At 29.7% G+C, this 24,519-nt stretch overlaps 1 protein-coding gene across 3 annotated transcripts; it reads right to left on the reverse strand.

Moving 5' to 3' along the window:
- Positions 1-1,616: 1,616 nt before the first annotated feature.
- Positions 1,617-24,067, reverse strand: LOC143045343 (nuclear distribution protein nudE homolog 1-like). Of its 3 annotated transcripts, none has more exons than XM_076217789.1 (10): positions 23,583-24,067; positions 17,389-17,542; positions 14,703-14,851; positions 14,270-14,315; positions 12,180-12,270; positions 11,373-11,537; positions 10,623-10,717; positions 9,793-9,884; positions 6,029-6,061; positions 1,617-2,741 (listed from the first exon to the last, which is right to left on the reverse strand). In XM_076217789.1, exons 1-10 carry the CDS (start codon positions 23,660-23,662, stop codon positions 2,675-2,677), a joined length of 972 nt encoding a protein of 323 aa, XP_076073904.1. In that variant the 5' UTR covers positions 23,663-24,067; the 3' UTR covers positions 1,617-2,674. The 3 variants fall into 3 exon arrangements, with proteins under 3 accessions (XP_076073904.1, XP_076073906.1, XP_076073905.1); XM_076217791.1 differs by lacking the exon at positions 6,029-6,061 and adding an exon at positions 7,171-7,227; XM_076217790.1 differs by lacking the exon at positions 6,029-6,061.
- Positions 24,068-24,519: the final 452 nt, after the last annotated feature.

The raw sequence follows: 24,519 nt of genomic DNA on the forward strand, positions 1-24,519 counted from the left end.
TCTTGCGTTGCTATTGATGTCATGATCAGTTGAAACCATAAATAATTTTAATTCTAAGAGATAAAAAAATTCTGACATTCTATCTATTTATGCGACTGAAATCCGAACATAAATTCTCAAGAAAAATTAATAACTAATATCCACAAACAAAAGGTCATTCATGATATATATTTTTAAAGTATTCTCATCATATTTTGCAGTAATACATTTGAAACCAGATTGTAAGTTGAAATCTGTTGGATTCTTCCTTTCTAAGACTCAATCACCATAGGAGAAGGGACCATGGTAAGGCATGATTATAAAACAAATGATAGCTACTGAGATCACAACCAATTATCGCATTATTGTTAATTCACATTATCATTGATCTATATCTATCATATATCTTTGTTGTTCCTCATTATATTGGAATTTTATCTTTTCATTACTTTATAATCTATTCTTAATAATTTCACTGAATTAAATAAAATAATTCTAACAACTATATCTCGTACTACTTTGTAGAGAAAAACTGTGAATCAAATGTTGCAAAATAATTTTTCCATCAGAAAATTTCTATGATTATCTCTCTTGTTACTTAATTCTTAAAGCCTGTAGTGTTTATATTCTTTTACTCTCTAAATTCATGCTTATTCATTAAATGAAAATACAGAGTTCGATTTTCAACTGAATTTGTATTGTACTACATTACCAATAGTTTCTTTAAGGTGGTACATAACACTACAGGGAGATAACTCTGTAAAATTCAGCTGAACATTTTAATAACATTCTATTGTTAGGAAATTTTTAGCTTCTCAATGGTCATTTTTAGCATTTGTCTATATCCAATAAGTGTGTGATTCAAGTTTTTTTTAATTTTTATATTTTTGTCAAAGGGTCCAAGTGAATATTTTGTCAAAATTCTTTGAAAATTAAACCAGTTAAATTAATTTTAGTCAAGGTGTTAGGTACCATCTTAAACATTATTGAGACTACAAATTATAATCAGACCATGAAAACTGATATGAAACGACAGTTCTTGGTTCTTTCTAGTAACATCACTATAATTCTACCATATAACAAACTAATGATACAAATATAAACAAACATAACTGAGTATAACAATTAACATGAGGCAGAGTTTTCTTATAATATTGCAACTGTCTCCATTGTGTAACAAAAATAACAAAAAAAACACAATTATGGTTTTATTCTATATACTAAACTAATTCTAACAGTCAGCAGTTATTAACAGAAAACTTATCACTATCTTAAATTTGTGGGTAAAATTATTATACATTGTTTACCTCACAATCATTGTTGGAATTATATTGCCAAAGACAAGGAGAAAAACATCAGCTGTTTCATGAAGGTTATTAAGAAATTTTTGCCATTACATGTGTATAATGATTTTTGGAAGTTTTAGTATATTTATTATACCCAATTTAAATTATATTTTTTTCATTTCCTGATATAAATATGAGGGATTCTTCTTTTTAAAAACCAACAAATTTTAAATAAAGGTACAAGAAATATGGAAAATAAGGTATTAACAAAATATCTCTTCAATATAAACATCTTTAACTTATCCAACAGACATATATTGTTGCATCATCATAAGCTAGATAAAAAAGTTTCAATTTCTTTCTCCCATTTGAAAGATTTGATAAACTCCAAGAAATCATTCTGATAACTAAAACTGTTGACACATAGATATATCTCTCCTGCATGTTATTTTGATAATACAATGTATAATGCAAATGTTGATATCAAAATGGCAGTACCTTAATATGTGAATTATGCTAAACATTCAGGGTCAATGAACAATGATTGGAGGTGCAACACTATTTAATCTCTGTGGAAATGAGAAAGAAATGCTCTTCACAACTGTATACCAAATATTATTGACTTCTTATAAGTGGCACTGTTTAAATTGACCTAGGTAAACAAAAAAATTACCAAGTTAACTATGCAAAAGTTTCAAAGCCAAAGGACCATCATTAGATGGCAGGACCTATTAATCTTAATTGATATGAGATGTGCAATCCTACTACCATTACCAAATATCTTTGACCTACCACTTTTCTTAAGCTGACCAAATCATAAACACTAGCATTGTTGACAATACTTCTAACAGAATACATTAGCATTGCCTCCCCAACTTGTTTGAGTGAGACAAAAAGTTAGTAAACAATGCCATAAGGTCCCTGCTAATTCATATAAGGCTGACTTAAAGATGGCCCAACAAGAAGAATAAAATAAAATTAGCACTATCCTGTATCAGCAATATACTGCATATTTCACAATTTAGATCAAATTTTTTCACTGAAGCAATATTTAGTTAGTAAAAAACTTTTATACATTCAAGTTTTATAACAAAATTGAAAATATGTTCAAGGTATTTAACTTTAAAGCTAAAAAAAATTAAACTCTGGCAAGAAGACATTTATCTTGATATCATTCATTAACCGGGAAGCAGAGATCAGGAATGAAATTCATGGTTTTAGTGTTAACTTCAAAATTATGTACAGGTTTCAATTTTTGTGTGTACTCTTTTAAAATGTAACATGTAATGAGTTTTAAAACACTTAACAGTTACTGTAACTGAAAATACATTCAACACAAGTCCAAATCATACACAGAATAAAATAAAACCTAAAATCTGATGTGTGAATGTCATTATACAGCTATGTCATCATACAGGTATCTTGGCTCCTTGTTGTGGTGGTACAGAGCCTCCTCTGCTTATTCTTTTAGCTCTGCTGTAAAATAAAAGAAAAAGAAAAGTAAAAAATATGTAATGATTTTTTGTTTGAGTAATCAAATAATGTTCAAACCAACCAAAAAAATACACTCTATTTAATATATTGATGACTTTATAATACATGTATTGAGTACAGAATATATCTATAAAAGGCTACTGATGGTGACAGTGCATGTGTTGGCATGGAAAAGTAAAAACTATAAAATCAACTAATTATGTAAATAAATACAAGTATGGTTATGAAGTATAAAAATCAATGGATATGGTGAATACAATCATACAATTCATCTAAATATTTTTTCTTAATTTTTCCTTATTTAAAATATTACTTAAAATAAACCTTTCCATGTAGATCAAGATTTACCCTTTTCAAAATGGGTCATAGTTTACAATAACTGGCATGTAAATGATAGCAAAAATACTGATAAAAATATATGAATTACAATGGATTCATTAATTTTTTGTGGTGTACCAATTTTTTTTTTTTATATACAAGTTTTTGCAAAACACAGAAATCAAATATCCATGAAAATACTGTTTTTCCTAATTTCATGAAAAATGGTACACACCTGAACAGGAATATATATGAATTCTTTGTGTATTGTAACTTTTTTTTAAAAGGGCATAGATTTAAGACTTTTACCTCTTCAATATACAAGAAAACTGATTGAAAACATGTCCAATCAATCATAACTCACATGAAGGAGATGATAATAAAGCAATTTTCAGTGCATTTTAGCAGAACTACTGTTCAACTACTACAAGGATCTGTTGCATGATACTAGCCAGCTACTATAGGGTGTAAGGCTCAATATTGGTTTAACAGGAAAATATCCATGGAAAAATTGCACTTTATTTACAAGTTATCAAATAATTCTGATATTCATTTGTTGTTCAAAATTTATGCTTTTCTTACATCTTTAAAATCCAATTTATATTATGCCTTATAGAAATAATCAACTTTAACTGGCATAACTTAGAATTATTTTTTTTCAAAAACAAAAACAAAAATTTTTTGTGACTTGTGAAAGTTTTACAAGATCCCATAAAAGCATGAGAAAAAGAACATTTTACTGCACACTTATAATATTTGATTGAACAATGTCTTGAATAAGGTCCAAGTAGATCATCAATATAATATAATGAAGTAAAAATGAAATTGTTTAACCTACAAGCATGTTATTCATTTTTTACAGAGATCCTTGATTGTTTAAAATACTGAGAAATGTTCCCGAAAAATGTGTTTTCAAAATTGTCACTTCATTACTTACAGGGAAAACCACTTTTGAAATTGTCTCCAACCATTTAAATGTAGGGTATCCTCTAACAATTCCACAAAGTAAAAAAAAAAATCTTCATACTTGGTGACTTTTCTATCTTTTATAAATTAGCTCGAAACCAAAAAGTGATTGAAACTCTGGCTAAGCAATGGCTGACACTTGATGAAGAATGGATGCAAGTCTTAATCTAGGAATTGCTTGAAAGCTTTAGTTGCAATGCCAAGCTGTAACATTAATCAGTGACTTGAAAAATCCAATATGATCCATGATCTCTAATTGAGCAGGTATATGACAATGTTTGATAGAGTAGGTTTATTGAGACAACAAGCTTGTATCATTGATGTCATATCAGAGCCTTTAACCTTTCATCTTTCTAAACAGATTGAAGCTCTCCTCATAGCCAAGTATAGAATGATGTTTGAAGAAAATTGGATACAAAATTGGAAATATACTGTGCTGACTAGCTTTAAAGTCATAAGAAACAAGTGACCGGTGAAAAATAATGTTCTTCCAATTCTTGAACCAATGCATACAAACATCATAAACTTAGTCTTCTGTTCAAGAATTTTTCATTTTTTTCGCATAAATTTCGTATAATCGTCATTTTTTTTTTCAATCGGTCAGTGTCGTTGTGAAAATATGGCAGGTAATTAAAGTTCATGTTTTGAAGCTGAAGTTTAACGATTGTCATCTGTTTGTCAACAATCAACAAAAAATCAACAAAAAAGCATGGAAATTGAGCACTTGTTTAACATGTAAATTCAGATAATAGTTTATTTTAAGGATATCCATGCGTATTGCGATCACCGGATTTTTATGAGATGGGTCACACTGAGGTCACTTTGCATACGGAAAATATGTTGGGGGAATTGCTTCCTGGAAGGAAGCAATTAAAATAAAGTAAACTTCTTCTAGATATGAATAAATTAAAGAATTTTCTTTAGAAAAAAGTATATGTATATCATATAAGTTTTATAATGTAAACTATCTATTGAGTTATAAAAAACACATACATCATTTTTTTTTAATTTGAGGTTTCTTATGACTTTAACCTAGCATAAACTTTTCAAGTTTGAAATACTGACAATGAAAAAACAAAGGACACATAATGACAATCTAAAGATTAGATTTAGGATTAAACCTCTATAGTTTCTGAAAGGGCATCATGGATTGACAACAAGTATACACATGAACAGAGGTTGTCCTTGTTATATCTCTTACGTAGGGGGTCATTAGATGACTGTAAATTTTGTTTTGAGCAATTATATTTTAGTTGATGTTATTTACTAAAGAATCTACCTGGAACCTGTTCAACATATTGTTGCAAACCAACGAAAAAATTAATATGAAATAAAAATCCACAATAAAAAAATATAATTTTCAACATAAAAAAGTATTATACATATTTAACTTTTCAACAAAAAAATTTCTTCATAGATTTATGATTATTCCTGCCTATTTTTTCCCAATTTTTCAAAATTTCTTGTTAAGATGTGCATGATTGATTTGGAAAGGGAGAAATAATTATACCAGAAAGGGAGAAATAATTATACCCAAACTTTCGAATGGAGCAGGATATGAGGAGAGCTCCATTTAACAACAGCCTGGATACGAACTATGATGAAAATAAAAATTACAGATTTATTTCATATTTTTTTTTAATATACTAACTTTAGGATTTTTTATAAATTTAATTATGTAATCAAAAACTGTATATGTAGACCATGGTATGGCATAATATGTAATTTATTAGATAAGCAGCTATGGAATGTAAATGCTGCAAAATTGTTCACTAAAGATCTAACTTCAATAAATTAAAATTACATAAAAAATCCTTCTCTATATACTAATAATTCTTATAACTTGAAATAATATATATAAAAATATCTAACTGTCTGTAATTATTTGAAATAATAAAAAAATATCTATTTTTGTCAACTCAAGCAATATAATTTAGGCAAGGGTGTAAGACAACAGAAAGCATTGGAAAAGTGGAGATATTCACCTTGATCTAGCTCCATGCATATAATTATCTGACCTAAATATATAAATAAGGGTAAAGTTCATTTATAGTTCACAAATCTATTTACTTTATTACCTGTTTTGGCATAAAATTTGTGTTGCCTTTGTTTTTTGACAGACTGTAGTATTAATGAAAAAAAATGTCCTTTTCAAAGTCTGAATTATAAGTATAAATGAACTATAGTGTAGTTTTAATAGCTTGAACTCGTCCTTTTAAATGAAGTATAAAGCAGCTAAAACATTTGGTGTAACAACTGTATTACAATATTAACCTGAATCATTTATCAAATGTTTAAAAATTTAAGAAACGAAAAATTGGTAAACAAAGTTAATGGAAGGTCAAGTTAAAGCTATCAACTACGACAATAAATAATAAATCTTTTGTATAAAATGATCTTCTGCATGCATTTCTAAAACAAAATATTGATACCAAGCTAAAGTATATGGGATTTAGATAGGTAATATAAATCAGAAAATGGATATGTATTTTAAATGACAGGTTTTCTACGGCTTAGATTAGATTTCATAAACGTGATAGTATTATGCTACACTTGTAGCTACTTGTTTACCTGAACAGGTCATTCTGTATTTCAAACTTTAGTTATGTCTTAACTGTTCAACTAAACATGAAATGCTTCATTTTTATTTAGCTTTTCACCTAATTGAGAGTTAATTCAGACATCAATGAAGTTTATTAAAATTTACTACATTACAAAGCAGTGCTACTACAATTTTTAGACAATTAAGCAGACAGAAATACTATGAAAGTAATTTTATTCAATAATTAAGTTTCTTAGTTTCTGAGGTGTAAAGTAAAATAATATGAAATAAAAAATTCTTAAACCTAATGTTTTCAACAATTTCTGGTAATTGTGAATAAAAATACTTTCATAGTATGATGATTAAATATTGATCAGTTGTAATATGATTTTCTAATCTTATTTACAATGTTAAATAGTGATGGTTTCTATCAGCATTTCATTAAGATCAGCACAAATGTGCAACACATGTTAAGGGCAGAACAGATCTACAATCACTAAAAGATTATTTTGACATGAATGAGTAGCAATCTGTGTCTCTCAAAAATACATGTTGTAGTTATATCATGCCTGGAATAAAAAATACCTTTTCAATGACCTATTTTATGACCTTCAATATCAACTGCTGCTACATCCTTGAACACTGGAAAATTTTCAGTACAATGTAACTTTTATAGACATTATAAAAACCCATTTAAATTTGCATATAACCAAAACAAGAATATCTAGGTCAGTTGTACAAAATAAATCTGCAGTGTATGCACTAATGCACTATGCAGACATTTTGTATCAATAAAAGCAGAGCCAAACACAATTTTTAAAACTTCAGCAAAAAAGAATTGGAAGGGGAATTTAATATTTAAGATAATACATTGTTGGGCTGTACTTTCTATCTTTCCGTGAAAAACTGTAAAGAGGTTAGGGTTGTTGAATCCACAAAAAAATCATCAATAAATAGATAGTTTAGAAAAAATTGAGTCAAAAGAAAGAAAGTTCTCAAATATCATATTAAATATGTATTGGTATTGAGTGTTGAAAAGAGAGTAACTTCCACCCCTCCCGAATAATAACTTAAAGGTTTTTAAATTCTTGTTGAACTAAAGAAGTTCAATCAACATCCAAATGGTTGTCATTCTGAATTCCACCAATTGTAGGGAAAACAAATAAAAAAAAAAGAATTTATATGGATTAAATAAGATGTTACAAGAGTTCTACTGATGTATATGTCGTGTACATTTTATTATTTTGTACAGGTTATTACTTGTACAAAAACTTTGTATGAGTAATTACTTGTATGATGCCATCATACAAGTTATTACCTGTACAAATATAATTGTACCAGTAATTACTTGTAACATTGTTGTTGAGAAAAAGATAATAACTTGTACAACACAATATCTTTGACTTGTATGTGCTTCTACTTTTGCTTTAAACAAAATGTTTCATTGAAAAAAACCTTTCTTTGAGTTAGTAAGTCTGGGATTGTTTTCTTGATTGTTGGGTATTATTTTTTTCTTTTACTATTTTCTCGTATTTATTTATCAAATTTGTTAAAAAAAAAACCCACATTTTTTCCGTATTTTACTTATAAATGGACTTAATTTTTTTTCCAGGAAATAATACATGCACTCTGTTGTTAATCTTTTTTTAAATTCTAATAACCTTCTTAAACTATCCTGGATTTTTACCAAACTTGGACAGAAGCTTCTTGCAATCAAAAAATAGTATCAAGAGGAATATTTTTATTGACTTTTTTACTCAATTTTGTTGAGCCTGCCATTAACAGCAACAGTAGGCGAGACACTTGTTTCCTTAGAACCCTTACGATTTTTTCTTATCATAGAGCTTATGTATTTGGAATCTTTTTGAAAAGTATTTGTTTTTCTTTTCTTTTTTGGAAATGTGTATTCTGTTCTTAGTGGGTTTTTTTTTGTTGTTGTTGTATGGGATATACAAGATATACAAGTACCCAGCCACGACCACTCTGTGTAGTGTTTCTGATTGTATCTATCTGATGAGTTAAGCCTCTTTCAACTGATTTTTATAGTTCGTTCTTATGTTGTAATGTTACACCACTGTCCCAAGTTAGGGGAAGTGTTGGGATCCTGCTAACATGCTTAACCCTTGTCGATGTGTATATTTTTTTTCGTTCATTTTTGTACATGAATAAGGCCGTTAGTTTTCTCGTTTGAATTATTTTACATTTACTATTTTGGGGCCTTTTTAAAGCTGACTATTTAGTATGGGCTTTGCTCATTGTTGAAGGCAGTGTGGTGACATATAGCTGTTTATATCTGTGTCATCTTTTCTGTCTCATTGGCAATTATATCAATCACAATGAAATGTTAAAAGAATTCAGACTCACGACGAACACAGAGTAACAACATTACCTAGCATGAGACATTGAGCAAATTAAGCTTAACAGTTTGTTACCACTTAAATACTGACTACTGGTGCAAAGCGACAAAGTCGTTTTAAAAAGCAAAATTAAAGAAAACCCTTCTACATTTATTTTCAAAAATAAATCATGATAAAAAGTTGCCTAAGTAATAACATATACTGGAATTAAGGGATAAACCTAATAGATCAAAGAAGAAGCACATACAAGTCAAAGATATTGTGTTGTACAAGTTATTATCTTTTTCTCAACAAAAATTGTACAAGTAATTACTGGTACAATTATATTTGTACAGGTAATAACTTGTATGATGGCATCATACAAGTAATTACTCATACAAAATTTTTGTACAAGTAATAACCTGTACAAAATAATAAAATGTACACGACATATACAAGTATAAGATAAGATTCAATTGTGTAGTTAATTTAAATATGAATAGCAATGATTTAAAATGATGCATGCAATGAAACATGTAAAAAATATTTAGCAATATCTGCCCTTTTTAGCTGAAGTACAAGCAATGTATATAAGAGCTGTGCTTTATGTGTAGAATAAATATTTCCTGTGGCACAAAGTAAAACAGGATTTTAAAATCGTCCTGATATTAAAGGATTCCTGAGGCGTAAGAATATTTGGCGCCTATAATATGAAATTCTCATGAAATTTAACATAAGTAAAATATTCTGCAAATAAAATACTGAAAAATACCTATTTTGTACAATAAAAATAGAGATATAAAAAGATAATAGCAAAAAATTATATGACTTGAAAATATCTCATAAAACATTACGCTTGTTAATTACAAACCTTGGTGAATTTGAGTTGGGACCTGCTGACTTCTTTTCTCTTGGCGGATCTTTTACAAAATTTCTACATGAAGCTAGTTTTGTCTCTAATGCCTGACAAGTATATAAGTAATTTCTTTTATAATCATGTTCCTTACAAAACATTAAAACTCAACTATTCTATAACATCTGAAAATGTAAAGATCAAATTCTCAGCTAATGATTTTCATAAATATTGAGAATTTGAAAAAAATGGTTTATTACATTTGAATTGCATGCATGTATTACTGGGTTTTAAAAACATTCCAACTTTCTATTGGTTTTTGTGCTTGGTGCCATAATTTCTGAATATCAGCATTATCAAATAAAGATCAATAATTTGATGAGATGAAAATTGGAAGCAACATTCTAAGAGAGATAAATGTAGCATTGTGGATCTGAAATTGATGTACCGGTATACATTTGTTCATGCTATCTTGCATATAGATACTGCAGTTTAAAATTGCTACAAAAATTGCACAAGAATACATGCATTGTCTTGCTGAGTATACTCTCACTTATAATTCAAAGTCTCAGAAAACAGGAAGTGTGTATCTGGCAGAATAGAAAAGCAACTCATCACTGCTGAAATGCTGACAATATATGAAGTTATTTTGTTGTGCAGTTTCAAGAGTGTGACGAAAGCAATTAATTAAACAACTTGAAAAATTAAAAGTATTGGCATATGGGAAGTATATATTTGTCAGATAATTTTTTTTTATCTATGGTCTAATCTTAATATGAATTTGATTTGATTTTCTTTTTTCTTGGTGACTTTTTCAAATGCAGTTCTATACACAAGTAAAAACCTACTCCAACTTTGCGTAACAAATCCCCGACTATATTTAATGCTGAGATTCTGGCTGATGGTGTCAGTGGTGTACTACCATTGGTTGTTGGAGGAAGACCTGCAAATAAAAGAAAATTATTTATTCTGATGTCTTTTGTGTTAAATACAGATTGAAGGGACTCCTTCATTTAAAAAAAATGTGCTATTGTCTCTTTATTCCTATATTTAAGTTGAATATTTTATCTAAATATATTGACATATGGCTATAATTCAATTTTTTTACATTGTGACAAGGGAGATAAATTACCTTTCCATGTATTCATCATACAGAATGAGTGAATTTCATATGTCAAGGGAGACAATTTGCTTTCACTGGAAGTTTTTATATGAAAGCAAATTCATTATTCCCTACCTACATGAATATCAAGTCTCTCATTACACAAAGGGAGATAATTCCACTTAAGAGTTTCAGATGAACAAGAAGCCCAAAGTCTGAGACTGAACACACAAGATGCAGTTTTCATAACTCACTTTTAGTTTAATACACTGTTAGCTTTCAATTTTTGTGGCTCTCTCATTTTCCTGACATATTTACAAAAGCTAAGACCAAAGTAAAATAAATTTACTGAAATTCAATTTTGGGTTATTTTTCTACTCCATGAGAGTCATGAAAGTAGCTCTTGAATATCAGTTTGTTTACAATTACTAAAAAATAATTTCTTTTAAAACTTTTGTACTTTTCCATTTTTAAAGTTGCAAGGGAGATAATTTACCTTTCATTGGAGGTGTTTTAAAAGACTGAGAAGTTATTATGCCACTATCTACTAATTTATTCGAGTCTATAGATCCTGTTGGTGTGGTTACTGTGCCATCTTCAGATTCATTCTTCACAACCTCTCCACCAAATGCTTTCTTTACACCAAGTTCTTGCTTCAAATCTGCGAAAAAGTTTTAAAATTAAGGTATAAAATCTGTGAAATTTATAAGGTTAATCATAGTGCTATCAGAAGCTGTCGATTTAAAAATAATATAGACTTCAGACTTTTTTTTCTTTGTAAATTGCTAAGTGTGTCACAGCAACAAGTGGTTCTCATTAAAGAAAAGAAGGTATTCCATATACTGTATATGGCATAGTTATGCATTAGGTTTTGTTCATGATTTAGGCTTTAGATGAAACATATGAATCTTTGCTGGGTTATCAATTCCCTTTTCATGAGGGTAGGAATGCACTTTACCATCAGGTGTCAAGCTGTTACTGTCAAATTAATAGAACAATTTATTGTGATTCTTCAGAGGTCCCCAATAAATATTAAAACCATTATATTTGGAAAGAGTTTAATGGATTTTGTCAAAATCAATCAATTTTTTTATCATCATAAGGAGAATGTACATTTTATCGTGGTTTCATTTTTTGTTGTATGATGAACTTGGCTTACAGAATCATATATTTTCCAAGAGATAAAGGGGACAATTTCTTTGATTCAACTTGTAACAATACAAAGTCAAGGTTTTTAAATTTTAAAGTTTTAATCAAAATATTCCCCAGAAGAATAAAGCTTTATTTAACATGTTTAAGTTACCTCTAGTTTCATCTTTTAATCTTTGTACAGTTTCTGCTAGACATTCTTTTTCTTCTACTTCACTTTGTAGGAAAACATTGACTTCTAGGGCCTATAAATTATATTATTTTAACATGTCTTATAAAACAAAACACTGTCGGTATAAATAAAACCTGAAGTTAAGTATGAAGATTTATTTTAAAATATGTGAGGCATGAGACACAATAATATATGATTAATCTATTGATGGTGTTTAACACCATTGTTATCAATATTGGCTACAAAGCATATTGTGGGTAAGTTTTTATAAGTGGTGGATACTGGATTGACTTGAGAGAATCATGATCTTTGGCAAGAAAACTGTGAAGCCTAGTTAATTGAGATTGGAGTCGGTCACCTTTCATGTGTGGGGTTCAAACTCCCAATATCAGTGTTGATAGATTAGGGTTACAGTAAATTGAGTATATAAACCCCTCAGCCACTGAGGCCCTCAATAAGATATGAACATTACTACAAAATATTACCAGGATTTGAGCAGGACGTTAAACATTCCACCTAAATGAGAGTCCAAAAGATTACAATGTAAGTTTCAATCAATAGCTAAAAGATAATCTTATAATACTTAAAAATTAAAGAACCTTAGTGAGCACGCTCACATACCCCACGTCCCCACATTGTCATTGGAGAAATTAAATAATTATAAGGAAAAAAAATTGTATAAGAAAAAATATTGAATAATAATTTCCTGTCAATATACATAGTATGTCCTTATTATCTACAAAATTTCATGAAATTCTGTTGTGTGTTTTCAGAGGAGTTGAGATGACAAACTGTTGCAGAGGTACATTGAAGCAAATAAGTTCAAAGGGGCATAACTCCTAGAAAAAAAATTGAACCGTAATTTCCTGTTGATATGCACATCTACATAGTATGTCCTTATTATCTACAAAGTTTCATGAAATTCTGTTGTGTGGTTTGAGAGGAGTTGCGATGACAAACTGTTGCAGTAGTACATTAAAGTAAATAAGTTCAAAGGGGCGTAACTCCTAGAAAAAAAATTGAATCGCAATTTCCCGTCGATATGCACAACTACATAGTATGTCCTTATTATCTGAAAAGGTTTCGTGAAATTCTGTTGTGTGGTTTGAGAGGAGTTGCGATGACAAACTGTTGCGGTAGTACATTAAAGTAAATAAGTTCAAAGGGGTGTAACTCCTAGAAAAAAAATTGAATCGCAATTTCCCGTCGATATGCACAACTACATAGTATGTCCTTATTATCTGAAAAGGTTTCATGAAATTCTGTTGTGTGGTTTGAGAGGAGTTGCGATGACAAACTGCTGCAGTAGTACATTAAAGTAAATAAGTTCAAAGGGGCGTAACTCCTAGAAAAAAAATTGAATCGCAATTTCCCGTCGATATGCACAACTACATAGTATGTCCTTATTATCTGAAAAGGTTTTGTGAAATTCTGTTGTGTGGTTTGAGAGGAGTTGCGATGACAAACTGTTGCAGTAGTACATTAAAGTAAATAAGTTCAAAGGGGCGTAACTCCTAGAAAAAAAATTGAATCGCAATTTCCCGTCGATATGCACAACTACATAGTATGTCCTTATTATCTGAAAAGGTTTCGTGAAATTCTGTTGTGTGGTTTGAGAGGAGTTGCGATGACAAGAAACAGGACTGACGGACTGACGGACTGACGGACTGACGGACGGACGGACGGGTCAAAAACATTATACCCTCCGCAACTTCGTTGCGTGGGGAATAATAAACAACCTTAAGCTCTGAAGTACTACTTGTTTCTAAATTACCAATGAAAATATTATGGGTTTTTTCTACTTTTTAGTCCTTTGTGAATTTCTACCATTAAAAGACTATTAACATACATGTTCATGAAAATTTACATACAAGATTGTTTTTACATATATTAATATACTGATGAACTAATTTGGTATTTTTTCTTTATTATCATATGAAGTCATGAAGATGTGACATATATGTTCCAGTTCAGAATCCCTTCATCGAATATCAAATTCTAATCTACCAAAATATGTTCAAATACAAAATATATTACTAATCAATTTATCACATATTTATATGGTAACAAACCTGGTTAAGTCTCCCTTCGAAATCTTCTAACGATACAACTGTAGCCCTGGAAAAAATCATACATAATATTACAGATAAATTGTCTATAAAGCTGTAATATCAGGTTGGTCACTTTTTTTATGGTTTGCAATTGGCAAGGCAAAACTCATAAACTTTATAGTAACTTTTCATATTTAGGAAATTGTGATGCATGAAAGCAAAAACAAGGTTGCAAAAGTAAATTTTCAGACAAAATAAAGAATGGTTAGCACAAAGACTTTAAATCACATCCATGTTGGTTTTTATTCTTTTTTGTAAAATTATAGCTTTGTTAATTGGAATTAATTGTCACTGAAGCTTGTTTTCCTCTTTATATTGAAAAATCAAATAACCAAATAATAATTTAAAAATAAAAAATTTAAAAGAGCAAGAAAGATCATTCAGAAAAACAAACCTTTTGGCTCTTTCTAAGTCATCATTTGTCTGTTCTAATTCTCGTATATATTTTTGTAGTTCATCTTTGAAAGCTGTTGTTTCAGCTAATTCGTCTTCCAGTTCTGTAATTCTTTTATGACTCCCAGACTGTTGATGCCCTAATTTCTCCTGAAAATTTACATACAAGACATTTCATCAAGTTGTTTCTTTATCTCCCTGCCACATCTTTAGTTTATATACTGTTAATATGAAGGGGTGGGGGTAATGCCAAGGATTGATTGATCTTTGCTTTACATCGCCTCAAAACAAAATATATATCTCAACTAGTAAATGCTTATGAGAGAGAGCAACCAATTGAAACAAAACAACCATAAGACAACTTTAGTTCAATAGCAGTCCTTAACAAAAGACAGGTCTATACAATATGTTCAGTTCTAAATCACACACATTCTAAATAAAAGAACAGAGATCCAAACTCCCATGTGTTGCTAATGATGCAATTTTCCATATAATTAATGTTTCCAAGGGGGACAATTATTTCAAAATAGTACTGATTACGTATCAAACTTGTCCCAAGACAATTGCTAAAATCTGGTAAGAATTGTACATGTGAGAGAGCTAACAACAAGGAAGGACAGACGGATTATATATTTTATGGAAAAATCAAAAAGCAGTGCAGTTTTATAAATGAAAGGGGACAAATTCAGACCGCTATTATAGGAAGGCCTACAAGTATTGTCAGACAATACTTCAGACAATACTTATAGGCCTTCCTATAATAGCAGTCTGCTTTCTAGAACTATAGTCAGAACTTTTTCTACAAGAAATCAGGATTTTTTAAAAGGAGCAAATTTCCATAAAATGATATAATAATTGTGTATTGAATACCAAGGGGCTTATGCCTTTTACACTATGCCACATCACTCCACCCCCCCCCCCCCCCCCCCCACCACCACCATTGGATCCACAACTGTTATCATACTACTGCATAAATATACATTAATACATAATGAATACATAATGCAATATGGAAATCTAATAGTTTAATCAGGCACAGTTTTTGGTGTAAACTTCAAGTGTTTCATTTCTATTTACCTTCAATAATACTTATTTCATTGGTCCAACCTTGAATTAAACTTTCAGTAAAAGGTCAACAAAAAAAACTTTTGCATGTGTTTTGTGTGTGACTAGGGAGGCCTGAACTTTTATACATTAAAGAAATTACAAAGGAATAAAAGTATATTACAGTAGCAACAGCTTTTATACTCCTAATCTTGATAAGCAGGGATATAAAAAGCTGAAACTTGCTTTTTCTCATCTTTCCATGTGGCTTTTTCTGTTTTTCTGTGATGGTCACAATCAATTGTATTCTGATTATTCTCTGTGGTCAATTACGTTAATTAAGCAATAAATTGTATTGATTTTCAATTACAAAACATCTTTAATTTATTTTTTATACAAAAGCACCTCATAAAAATCAATAAACTTTCCATAAAATATATAATTTGAATTGTAAATTATTTAGATATTGATTAATCAGCATCTGTTTCAAGGGCTGACCTGTTCATGAGGATGACTAATATTTCTATTTATATATATATAGCGTTTTACGTTTATATTTATGTCCCCTCAATAAAATCATATATGCTTTGAACTCATGCATGCAGTGAAAAATGCTCTTCCTATGGGTATATTTTATATAAGCAGTAGAAGGTCCTCTTAAAAAAAAATTCTGAAAAACTTTGTCATAAAAAAGTTTATTAAAAAAAGTTGTTCACACGATGTTGTTAATGTAATATCCATACATAATGTAAAAACATGTAACATGTACTTGTCATTTCTATAAAGGGTGTGTTGTATAACTAGTAAATAGAATATACATGTATAACACATGTTTACTTATAGCAATAATTTACACAAATAATGGTTCATATTGACATACTACATTAGATACATGTAACTACTGATTATTTATGCCAGACCCATGTTTCTGTTAATAGTAACAATTTCTAACTTACAACAGCATATTTAGTTACTTTTAATTTTGAAAATAAAGGAATGGCAAATACTTAATATAAATTGCTTAGAAAAAGAAGAAGATAATACACACAATTATATTTTTCTATCGTACCGCTATCTAAGGTATATATATATATATACACAGTGATATTGTTGGCATTTTTTCAAAACTACCTTCTGCCCTTTTTTATTGGGAAAAATATGCGTCATAATTTTATCAAATTAGGAAATCTATAATTAATAAACCATGAATTTGACTGAAACTTCAATTTGCAGACCCCCTTTCAAGAGGTAAACCCTTATTTGAAATAAGAAACCTTATTGTCAGTGAATATACATAAATAGACCCTCAAATCTGCCCATATAGTAATTTTAAGCATGAAAGAGTGTTTTTCAGCTTGTATTTAAGCACAATTACTACTGACAAATGACTGAGACTGCACTGCTTGGAAAAAAGTTGTCTTTTTGGGAATAATTTTAAGCCATTTTTTTCAAATTGGGATTTTTCTGCAGGGTTTGTTGCGGTGCAAATGCATCAGGATGAGTCCCTGTACCAGTTGTGTATGCCCTTATAATTTACAGTTAGCGTTTTTGCTAGTGAGAGAGCTGTGTTGTCTTGTTGGTAATCATACCACATCTTCTTAATTTTTATATGTAATAGAATAACCCTTCTGTATGATACTTACTCGTAAAGCTTCATTCTCTGTCATAAATTTATTTTTTTGACTTTCATTGTCTTTGTTTTTGGTTTCTAGCTGTTCCAATTGTGCTTCTAACTCTAGTTCTAGCTCCCTGCTACTGATCTGAAATTCTTCTAATTCTTCTTTTGTTTCTTCCAAACTAAAATTATAACACAATAATTAATTGATGTTTATTGTCAAAAAAATCCCAAATTCAAATCTTGTTAAGTTGAAATAAATCTTTTATTTTCCTAATTTTCAGAGAAAGCAAAGCATGTTTGTCTTTTTTATTTTGTTTTAATCAAATCTCAATATGTATTACAACTTATATATTACTATAATTACATGTACAAACTGCATAATCTAAACCTAAATTTTGACATTAAAAATCAATAGATCTTAATTACTTGTGTTATATTATTAATGTCAACCCCATCTTATGATTCTGTTAGTTCCTGTTCACAATATTACATGTTAAGCCAGTTATGGGTATACATTTCAAAAACAACCATTTACAACTTACAAAAATACACAGCAACATTTAGTTAGAGCATGGAAGTAATATTTAAAAGGTTCAATATTTATTAAAAGGTTCAATATTACTTCCATGGTTAGAGGGAGACATCTAGTCAAAAAAGGACACTCAATTTGATGTCTTCTTTAGATAGAGTGCCTGCTAATGTACATTAAATTACCCTTATACATGTATATATCTGAGGGGTTTACAATTTGCCTTTAGTTGAGCAAAATTTCAGTCCCTATCCAACATACAAAAGTACCCCTTTGTTTCAAGTCAAAATTCACTTTCTTCCTCAAGGTCAATGTACCTGTGCAACTTATCTGATGGGTTTACTTTGCAAGTGGCTGTTTATAATCAAAATTTCAGCCCCTATCCAACATACAATTGCAACCTCTTTCCAAGTCAAAATTTACTTTCTTCCTTAAGGTTAATGTATCTAGGAGATATTTCCTGTAAGATAATTGTTTATCTAATCTTATCCTGAATATGTAAAACATATTTGTGGCTGAACATTAAGCAAACAAAGACAGACATCTGTAAATTAATTAAGTAAAAAGTTTGCAAATCATTGTTGACATTATGATTCATAATAAATGTATCGGTATCTTACACCCAGTTAAAAGTTCTAATAGTTATGTAACACAAAATTACAAATAACCAGTAGCCACATCATATACATTGTATCTAACTAATTTTTTTTAAGTTTCAATACTTTTATTAACCATAGGCAGATCCTGGGGGGGGGGGGGCCTGGGGGGCCCGGGCCCCCCTTTTGTGGGAAAAATTTGGTTGATTATATAGGGAATCATTGAAGCATGACTGAAGCGGGCCCCCTCTTAGGAAAAGTTCTGGATCCGCCACTGTTAACGAATACTTTAAGTTAATATTAGCATTTTTAAAGGAAAATATTGGGTATGAAACAACTTGGTTTGTATTACACAATTATAATAAATTAAAGGCAGGGTTCTCAGGGTTCTCACTAGGAAGTTTTCATGGTGAGTCCTGGGACTCATCACTTTTAGAAATGGTGAGTCCCAAAAGATTTTGATGAGTCCAGGATGCATGTAATTTTTTGTGTCATAATATAATGAAATATGACGAAAAAAAAACTTAAGCGATGCATGTTGGGTTGGTAGTTTTTATTATATCAATAGGGGTTGATTTACATATACACCACTAATCTAGGTATATTACAGGTGGGGGATTTAAGTTGAACTTTAAAAATAGTTTAATGGTACAGAGACAGAAATTCATACCATGTAACCAAAATACTTCTGGATGGAAAACTTCTCAATTACAAGCACTTATACAATTTATCAGACTCTAAATTAAAGACTAGAAAATATTTACAGCCAGTATCAAAGATCTGCCTTATTCTTTTTACAATCTGTTTTTAAACAAAAATAAACTGACTTCATTGCTATTACTCACTGAACAAAAATAACTTAATATGAAGGGTGTTATTAGCTAAATATTTAACCTGTGATGCAAATATACTGTACGTGTACTACATTGGTAGCATATCTTGAGTCTGATGATGATTTTAATTCTACTCATTCATAGTTAGCGGTCAATTCATCATGCTGCCTTGCCTATTTCAAAGACCTGGACTTGATAATTTCAAAATTCAGCAAAAAAAAAAACAAAAACAGATTCACATCATAAATTGTATTTGTGTGGGGTTGACAAATCTACAAAATTTGCCCACTGAGTGACATTTTTAAAGTGTACAAGTGAAAAGTATTTAATTTATAAAATGTACACATAGTCAATGAAACCTTAGTACATAGTCAATGAAACCTTAGTATATTGTATTCCAACAAAGACATGTACAGAGACGGGGAACTTTTATTACTTTGATCTGAAGTAGATTTCACTTGAGGAAAAATATTTACAAAAACAATAGAATAACCTTTTCTTTTGAGACATTGAAAAACAAACTATGACATGTATGAATTGTTTCCTTTTTTTCTTTTGTGACATACCAATCAATGAAGTTCTGGTTCATTGTATTTAATATCTGATCAAATATGAAACAAAATATGAGGCATTTAAATCCTTGACTTATAAAGTAATCCAATTTTAAATATTTCATTTAATATTTTAATATTTTATATCTATATACAAAAAGTGCTGTTAGCTGCACATGTATTTATTTGTTTAGTCTGATTGTAAGATATTTGACAAGAATGCTTACTGAATATGTAGATATTCTTCTTTAAATATTTATGTTATCAAGGTTTCTTATAAAAATACTTGTTTACACATGATATTATATATACTTTGATTTGATGAATGTTCATTGAAAGGGTCATAGTTACATTGTACATTTTGTACATCTAGCTAAAAATGTACAAGAAGTCAATATTGTGCAATTTTTCTTTTGTCTAATTTTTTTCTTGACCTGTGAACATGATACATTTTGTAAATGTAACCTGAATGCAAAAGGTAAACATGTACCCTGCTCACAGGTTAATACCAAAATCAAGCCTAGGGTGTTCTGATTCTTAGTTAAAACTATCATGAGAATTTCATACAGAAAGAAGGTGTGCAAAAAATGTGAAAAAAAAATAATCTTTAAAATAGACATTTACATACATGTATCTGAAAATACTAATTTGATACTTTCATTAAGAGTAACTGCATTTAAATAAATTTGTGCTATTTTTAATATTAATATCTGAAAAATATCTGAATACAAGAACACATATTACATGTACATGTATGTACAATGAAATTGTAACTCATTTGAGTTATATTGTACATGTATGTCTATACATGTATATATATATTTATTATTCCAATCAAGGCCCTTGATGGGCAGCATAACATGTACACATAACATGTATATTTCAGTAACAATTTATTCATTTGAGGATCTTTTCTTTTTTCTGGCATCTGCAAATGGAACTGACCTTATCTTCCTTAATATATATTTAAAACAATTTTCAAATATTTGTTTATTAATGCATTTAACATGTTTAACATCCAGCCCTGGCAGTATTTTTGATTTATTCAATTTTTCATAAATTATCAAATTGCATGTGTGCACTTCCACCTATAATCATTTTTCTGTGTGGGACTCAATATCATAAATGTGCTTAAAGGCTTTGTTGCACTTGTCTAAATGATAAATCTTCAGCATGAATGTGTGTTCAATTAATTTACAAAACTTGTAAATACATGTCACAAGTAACACAATTAGTGTTCTTTGGTAGGTACATGTATCATGCATGTGAGAGTTTGTTCATTAGAATTTTCATGTACTCAAAAAGTCATTTTGATACAACACCAAAAATTAAAATGTTATCTTCTCTCAACCAATATAAGTACATGTACAAATGTATATCTTAAATGATAAAATGTTTTATATGTAAAAACAGATTTTTTTGTGTACATGATTTGTATTTTGATAATAATTTCATTGTAAGAAAACAAAAGATTAAGTCAGAACCTAGCCAGGGGTCATCTGAGTGAAAAATCAGTCCACTGTATTATACATTTTTTTATGTACCGGTACAATACAATTGCCAGTTGTCCCATTTCATTAATCTGAACTTCTCTGTTATATGTATTTAAATGTCATGTTGGAACTACAACCAATGTAAGAAAGATGTGCAATTAATCTGAGCATTTTCAATTTGCAAAAGATACAAATTCTACATGTAAAAAACATACATGACATATAGATATAAGAGACAACTCTCCATCCGACATGCCAATGTTATAATTTGTAAAAGTAAACCAATTAAGGTCAAAGTACGTCATCAACACAGAGCTTTGGCGCACACCAAACAGCAAGCTATAAATTAAAGGTTTCCAAAAAATAACTACATATATAGTGTAAAACCATTCAAATGGGAAAACCAACTGTTTAATCTATATATAAAAAAAAAAGAGAAACGTGAAACATTTATGAACCACATCAACAAACAATTTTTGTACATTTTGAAAAAAATGTGTGCAGGCGGGTCCGTCGAACAAGAAGTTAAATTGGTGTGGCCTAAAGGACAATTTTACAGCAGTTTTTGAATAAAAATTGTAGCCAGTAGGTACATATACTAAATGTAGGACAGCGAGTCAAGAAATGGACACTTAATTATAGATTAACTATCATTCCTTTTTAGCTTCTTTCAACTGACACACTTGTTTTTTTTTCTTGATAGTTGGTGGTTAATCAAAATGTCCCCTCTATTAACCACTTAGACAACAAATAAGGTTGACTTTTGATCTATAAAAAAGACAAAAAATTTATTTATTTTCTGAATTTTCTTCTATTAAAGGGGCACTGTAGCTGTCAAATTCATGTTCACAATTCTAATCAAATTCTCATATTTGATTTATAACAATGTAAAACATTTATCCAAACTATTAAAAGTCTAAATTAAACAATAAAGGCACAGGCCTGAAAATATGTAGCTTCGTTTCGTGTGTATTCGAGTCTAGACGCCATCTAATTATTTATTGAGTTGACCTCTATAGTCATCATGACCATATAAGTGATGCAAACATAACTATAGATATAAATAGAAGTCTATTTAATTTCATATTGCAGATAAAAAATAAATGTGTATCATCGTTTTTACATGTATTAGAATGTTTATTTGTGGATCAAATCAGTCAATCCAATGATTTAACTTTGTTTCACTTTCAATGTTGACATTAGCTTCCTTTAAATAACTTTACACATACAATTCACGTGTTATATATATATATATCCATCCCAAGCTAAGGGGTTAAATTGAAGTTCACATGAATACAGATTCAACAAGGTAGAGTTATTCACTTGCAAGTGAATAAGTCATAATCAATGGTTTTTTTTACTTATTTTGACAAAATTGAACCTTATTGGCTACTAAAAAGGAATTATTATTTCACTATTTGTATTTCAATACTGATTGAGCCAAAAAAAATAATATATAAGGTTTTTCATATATCTCGTAGCTAGTGCTCCTTTAAGGGCCAATGATATCCACAATGTCTGAAATTCTCGCTTCCGATCTTTTTATATACTCCTTGTTCTTCTCTGTTGGCGTTTCATGTTTTCTACTCGACTTTATTGCTTGCCCGGTGTTTTATTTAAGTATTTATCAATCTAAATCTTGATTCAAAATCAAAAGAAATGACACCTCCAGTGAATGACGGATAAAACCTAATCGACGATTGCGAGTCAATGGACAAAGCCAATGTAGTATTACCCCTATAATTTTGGTTGGATTTGAACCCAGACAGAAATAATTACTTGTCCGGGTGTTTAAATGTAAGAGTCTTGCATAGCATTTCAACACCCCTGAATGGTGATGTATATATTCTCAGTTCATCATGGTGAAAAAACATTTGGCAATTTTCATGCATCTTCGTACTTGAAAGTTTTGAAAAAGAGGTCCAGACTGATTTTGATGAGTTTAGGATTCATGGACTCACCATAGAGATGTGAGGGGATTGCTTCCCTTAAACATGTTAAAGCATGTGGTAGATACTTAGTCAGCTATAAATGTAAGCAGTTGGGATAAGGAAGTAAGGAACAGTTACACAGAGGTCCTGATGGAGACAAACAATTTTGTAATGAAATGCATGCTCTCCGGTTTCAGAGAGAACCCTGTGCTCATTAGTCAGTTAGTATCAAATAGCACTAATGGATCATAGATCTACATTCATGCTAATATAATTTTATTCTTACTCTTGTTTAAATTTTTCCGCAGTTTTCCTCCAATAGTCTCTTTCATCTTCAACAGATGCAAATCTTTTGCTATCGTCCATCTTATAACAGTTATAAGTTATAATGACCTATAAATACTGTTATTCATGTACCACAATTGTTTTATTTCTCACATGGAAAATATATTATCAATGAAATGATGATCAGTCACTGAAATTTCTATCGGTTCACATGTCAAAACATTTTACGTAGTTTATGTATTGGTTTATAAAAAAAATTATTAAAATAACTGCGAGGCTCGGGCTGTTTTCAATGTTAGATTTGGTGCTGTCAGAGTGATGTTTGTCGAACTATTCAAATTAATTCTATCATTTCCTTTTCGTTAATTTGAAAGAATATCAATGACAAGTTTTGAAAACTTCTTTGATGGAGACTTAATTCCCAGTAAACATAAATTGATTTGCTAAATGTTTCGCATTCTTCCAACGAATAAACCGGAAACTGACTTTCCCAGTCAAATAAACGCTTTATCCTAGATCTTTCGTGTGTTTTAAAGTGATTACCGTCTTTTCTCCAATAATGTATGGTGGAACACACAATGTTATATTCAACTTTTAATATTGCAAAGTGTGAAAACCCTATCGGGTTAAAATTCAAACACATAAATCGACACAAGTGACAAGACACATATAATGCATGAAAAAAGTGTCAAACGAGTCAAGTCAGTAATTTTAAGATATTTATTGAAGAAAATACGTCCTCAAAATCTAGACAAACGTCAACGCTTTAATGACTTCAAACTCAAGACACAGCAATATAATTAGAATATTCAAAAAGACAAAATTTTAATATTTTTGTGGGATATATTTTAACTCCATGCCATGACGAATATTTGTATTTCTTTAAATATACTGTTTAAATTTAATATTACTGGCCCCAAAATCAGTATTACAAAAAT

Source organism: Mytilus galloprovincialis, chromosome 9 (genome assembly GCF_965363235.1).
Source record: "Mytilus galloprovincialis chromosome 9, xbMytGall1.hap1.1, whole genome shotgun sequence".
Taxonomy (NCBI): Eukaryota; Metazoa; Mollusca; class Bivalvia; order Mytilida; family Mytilidae; genus Mytilus; species Mytilus galloprovincialis.

What these genes read in the sequence shown, in the direction of transcription:
- LOC143045343 (XM_076217789.1), bottom strand. Translation starts at nt 23,662, where the DNA reads ATGGACGATAGCAAAAGATTTGCATCTGTTGAAGATGAAAGAGACTAT. An exon ending in GCGGAAAAATTTAAACAAGA is followed by an intron (nt 17,543 to 23,582) that starts GTAAGAATAAAA and finishes TTATAATTTTAG; the next exon opens with TTTGGAAGAAACAAAAGAAG. An exon ending in ATTTGTTACGCAAAGTTGGA is followed by an intron (nt 9,885 to 10,622) that starts GTAGGTTTTTAC and finishes TATACTTGTCAG; the next exon opens with GCATTAGAGACAAAACTAGC.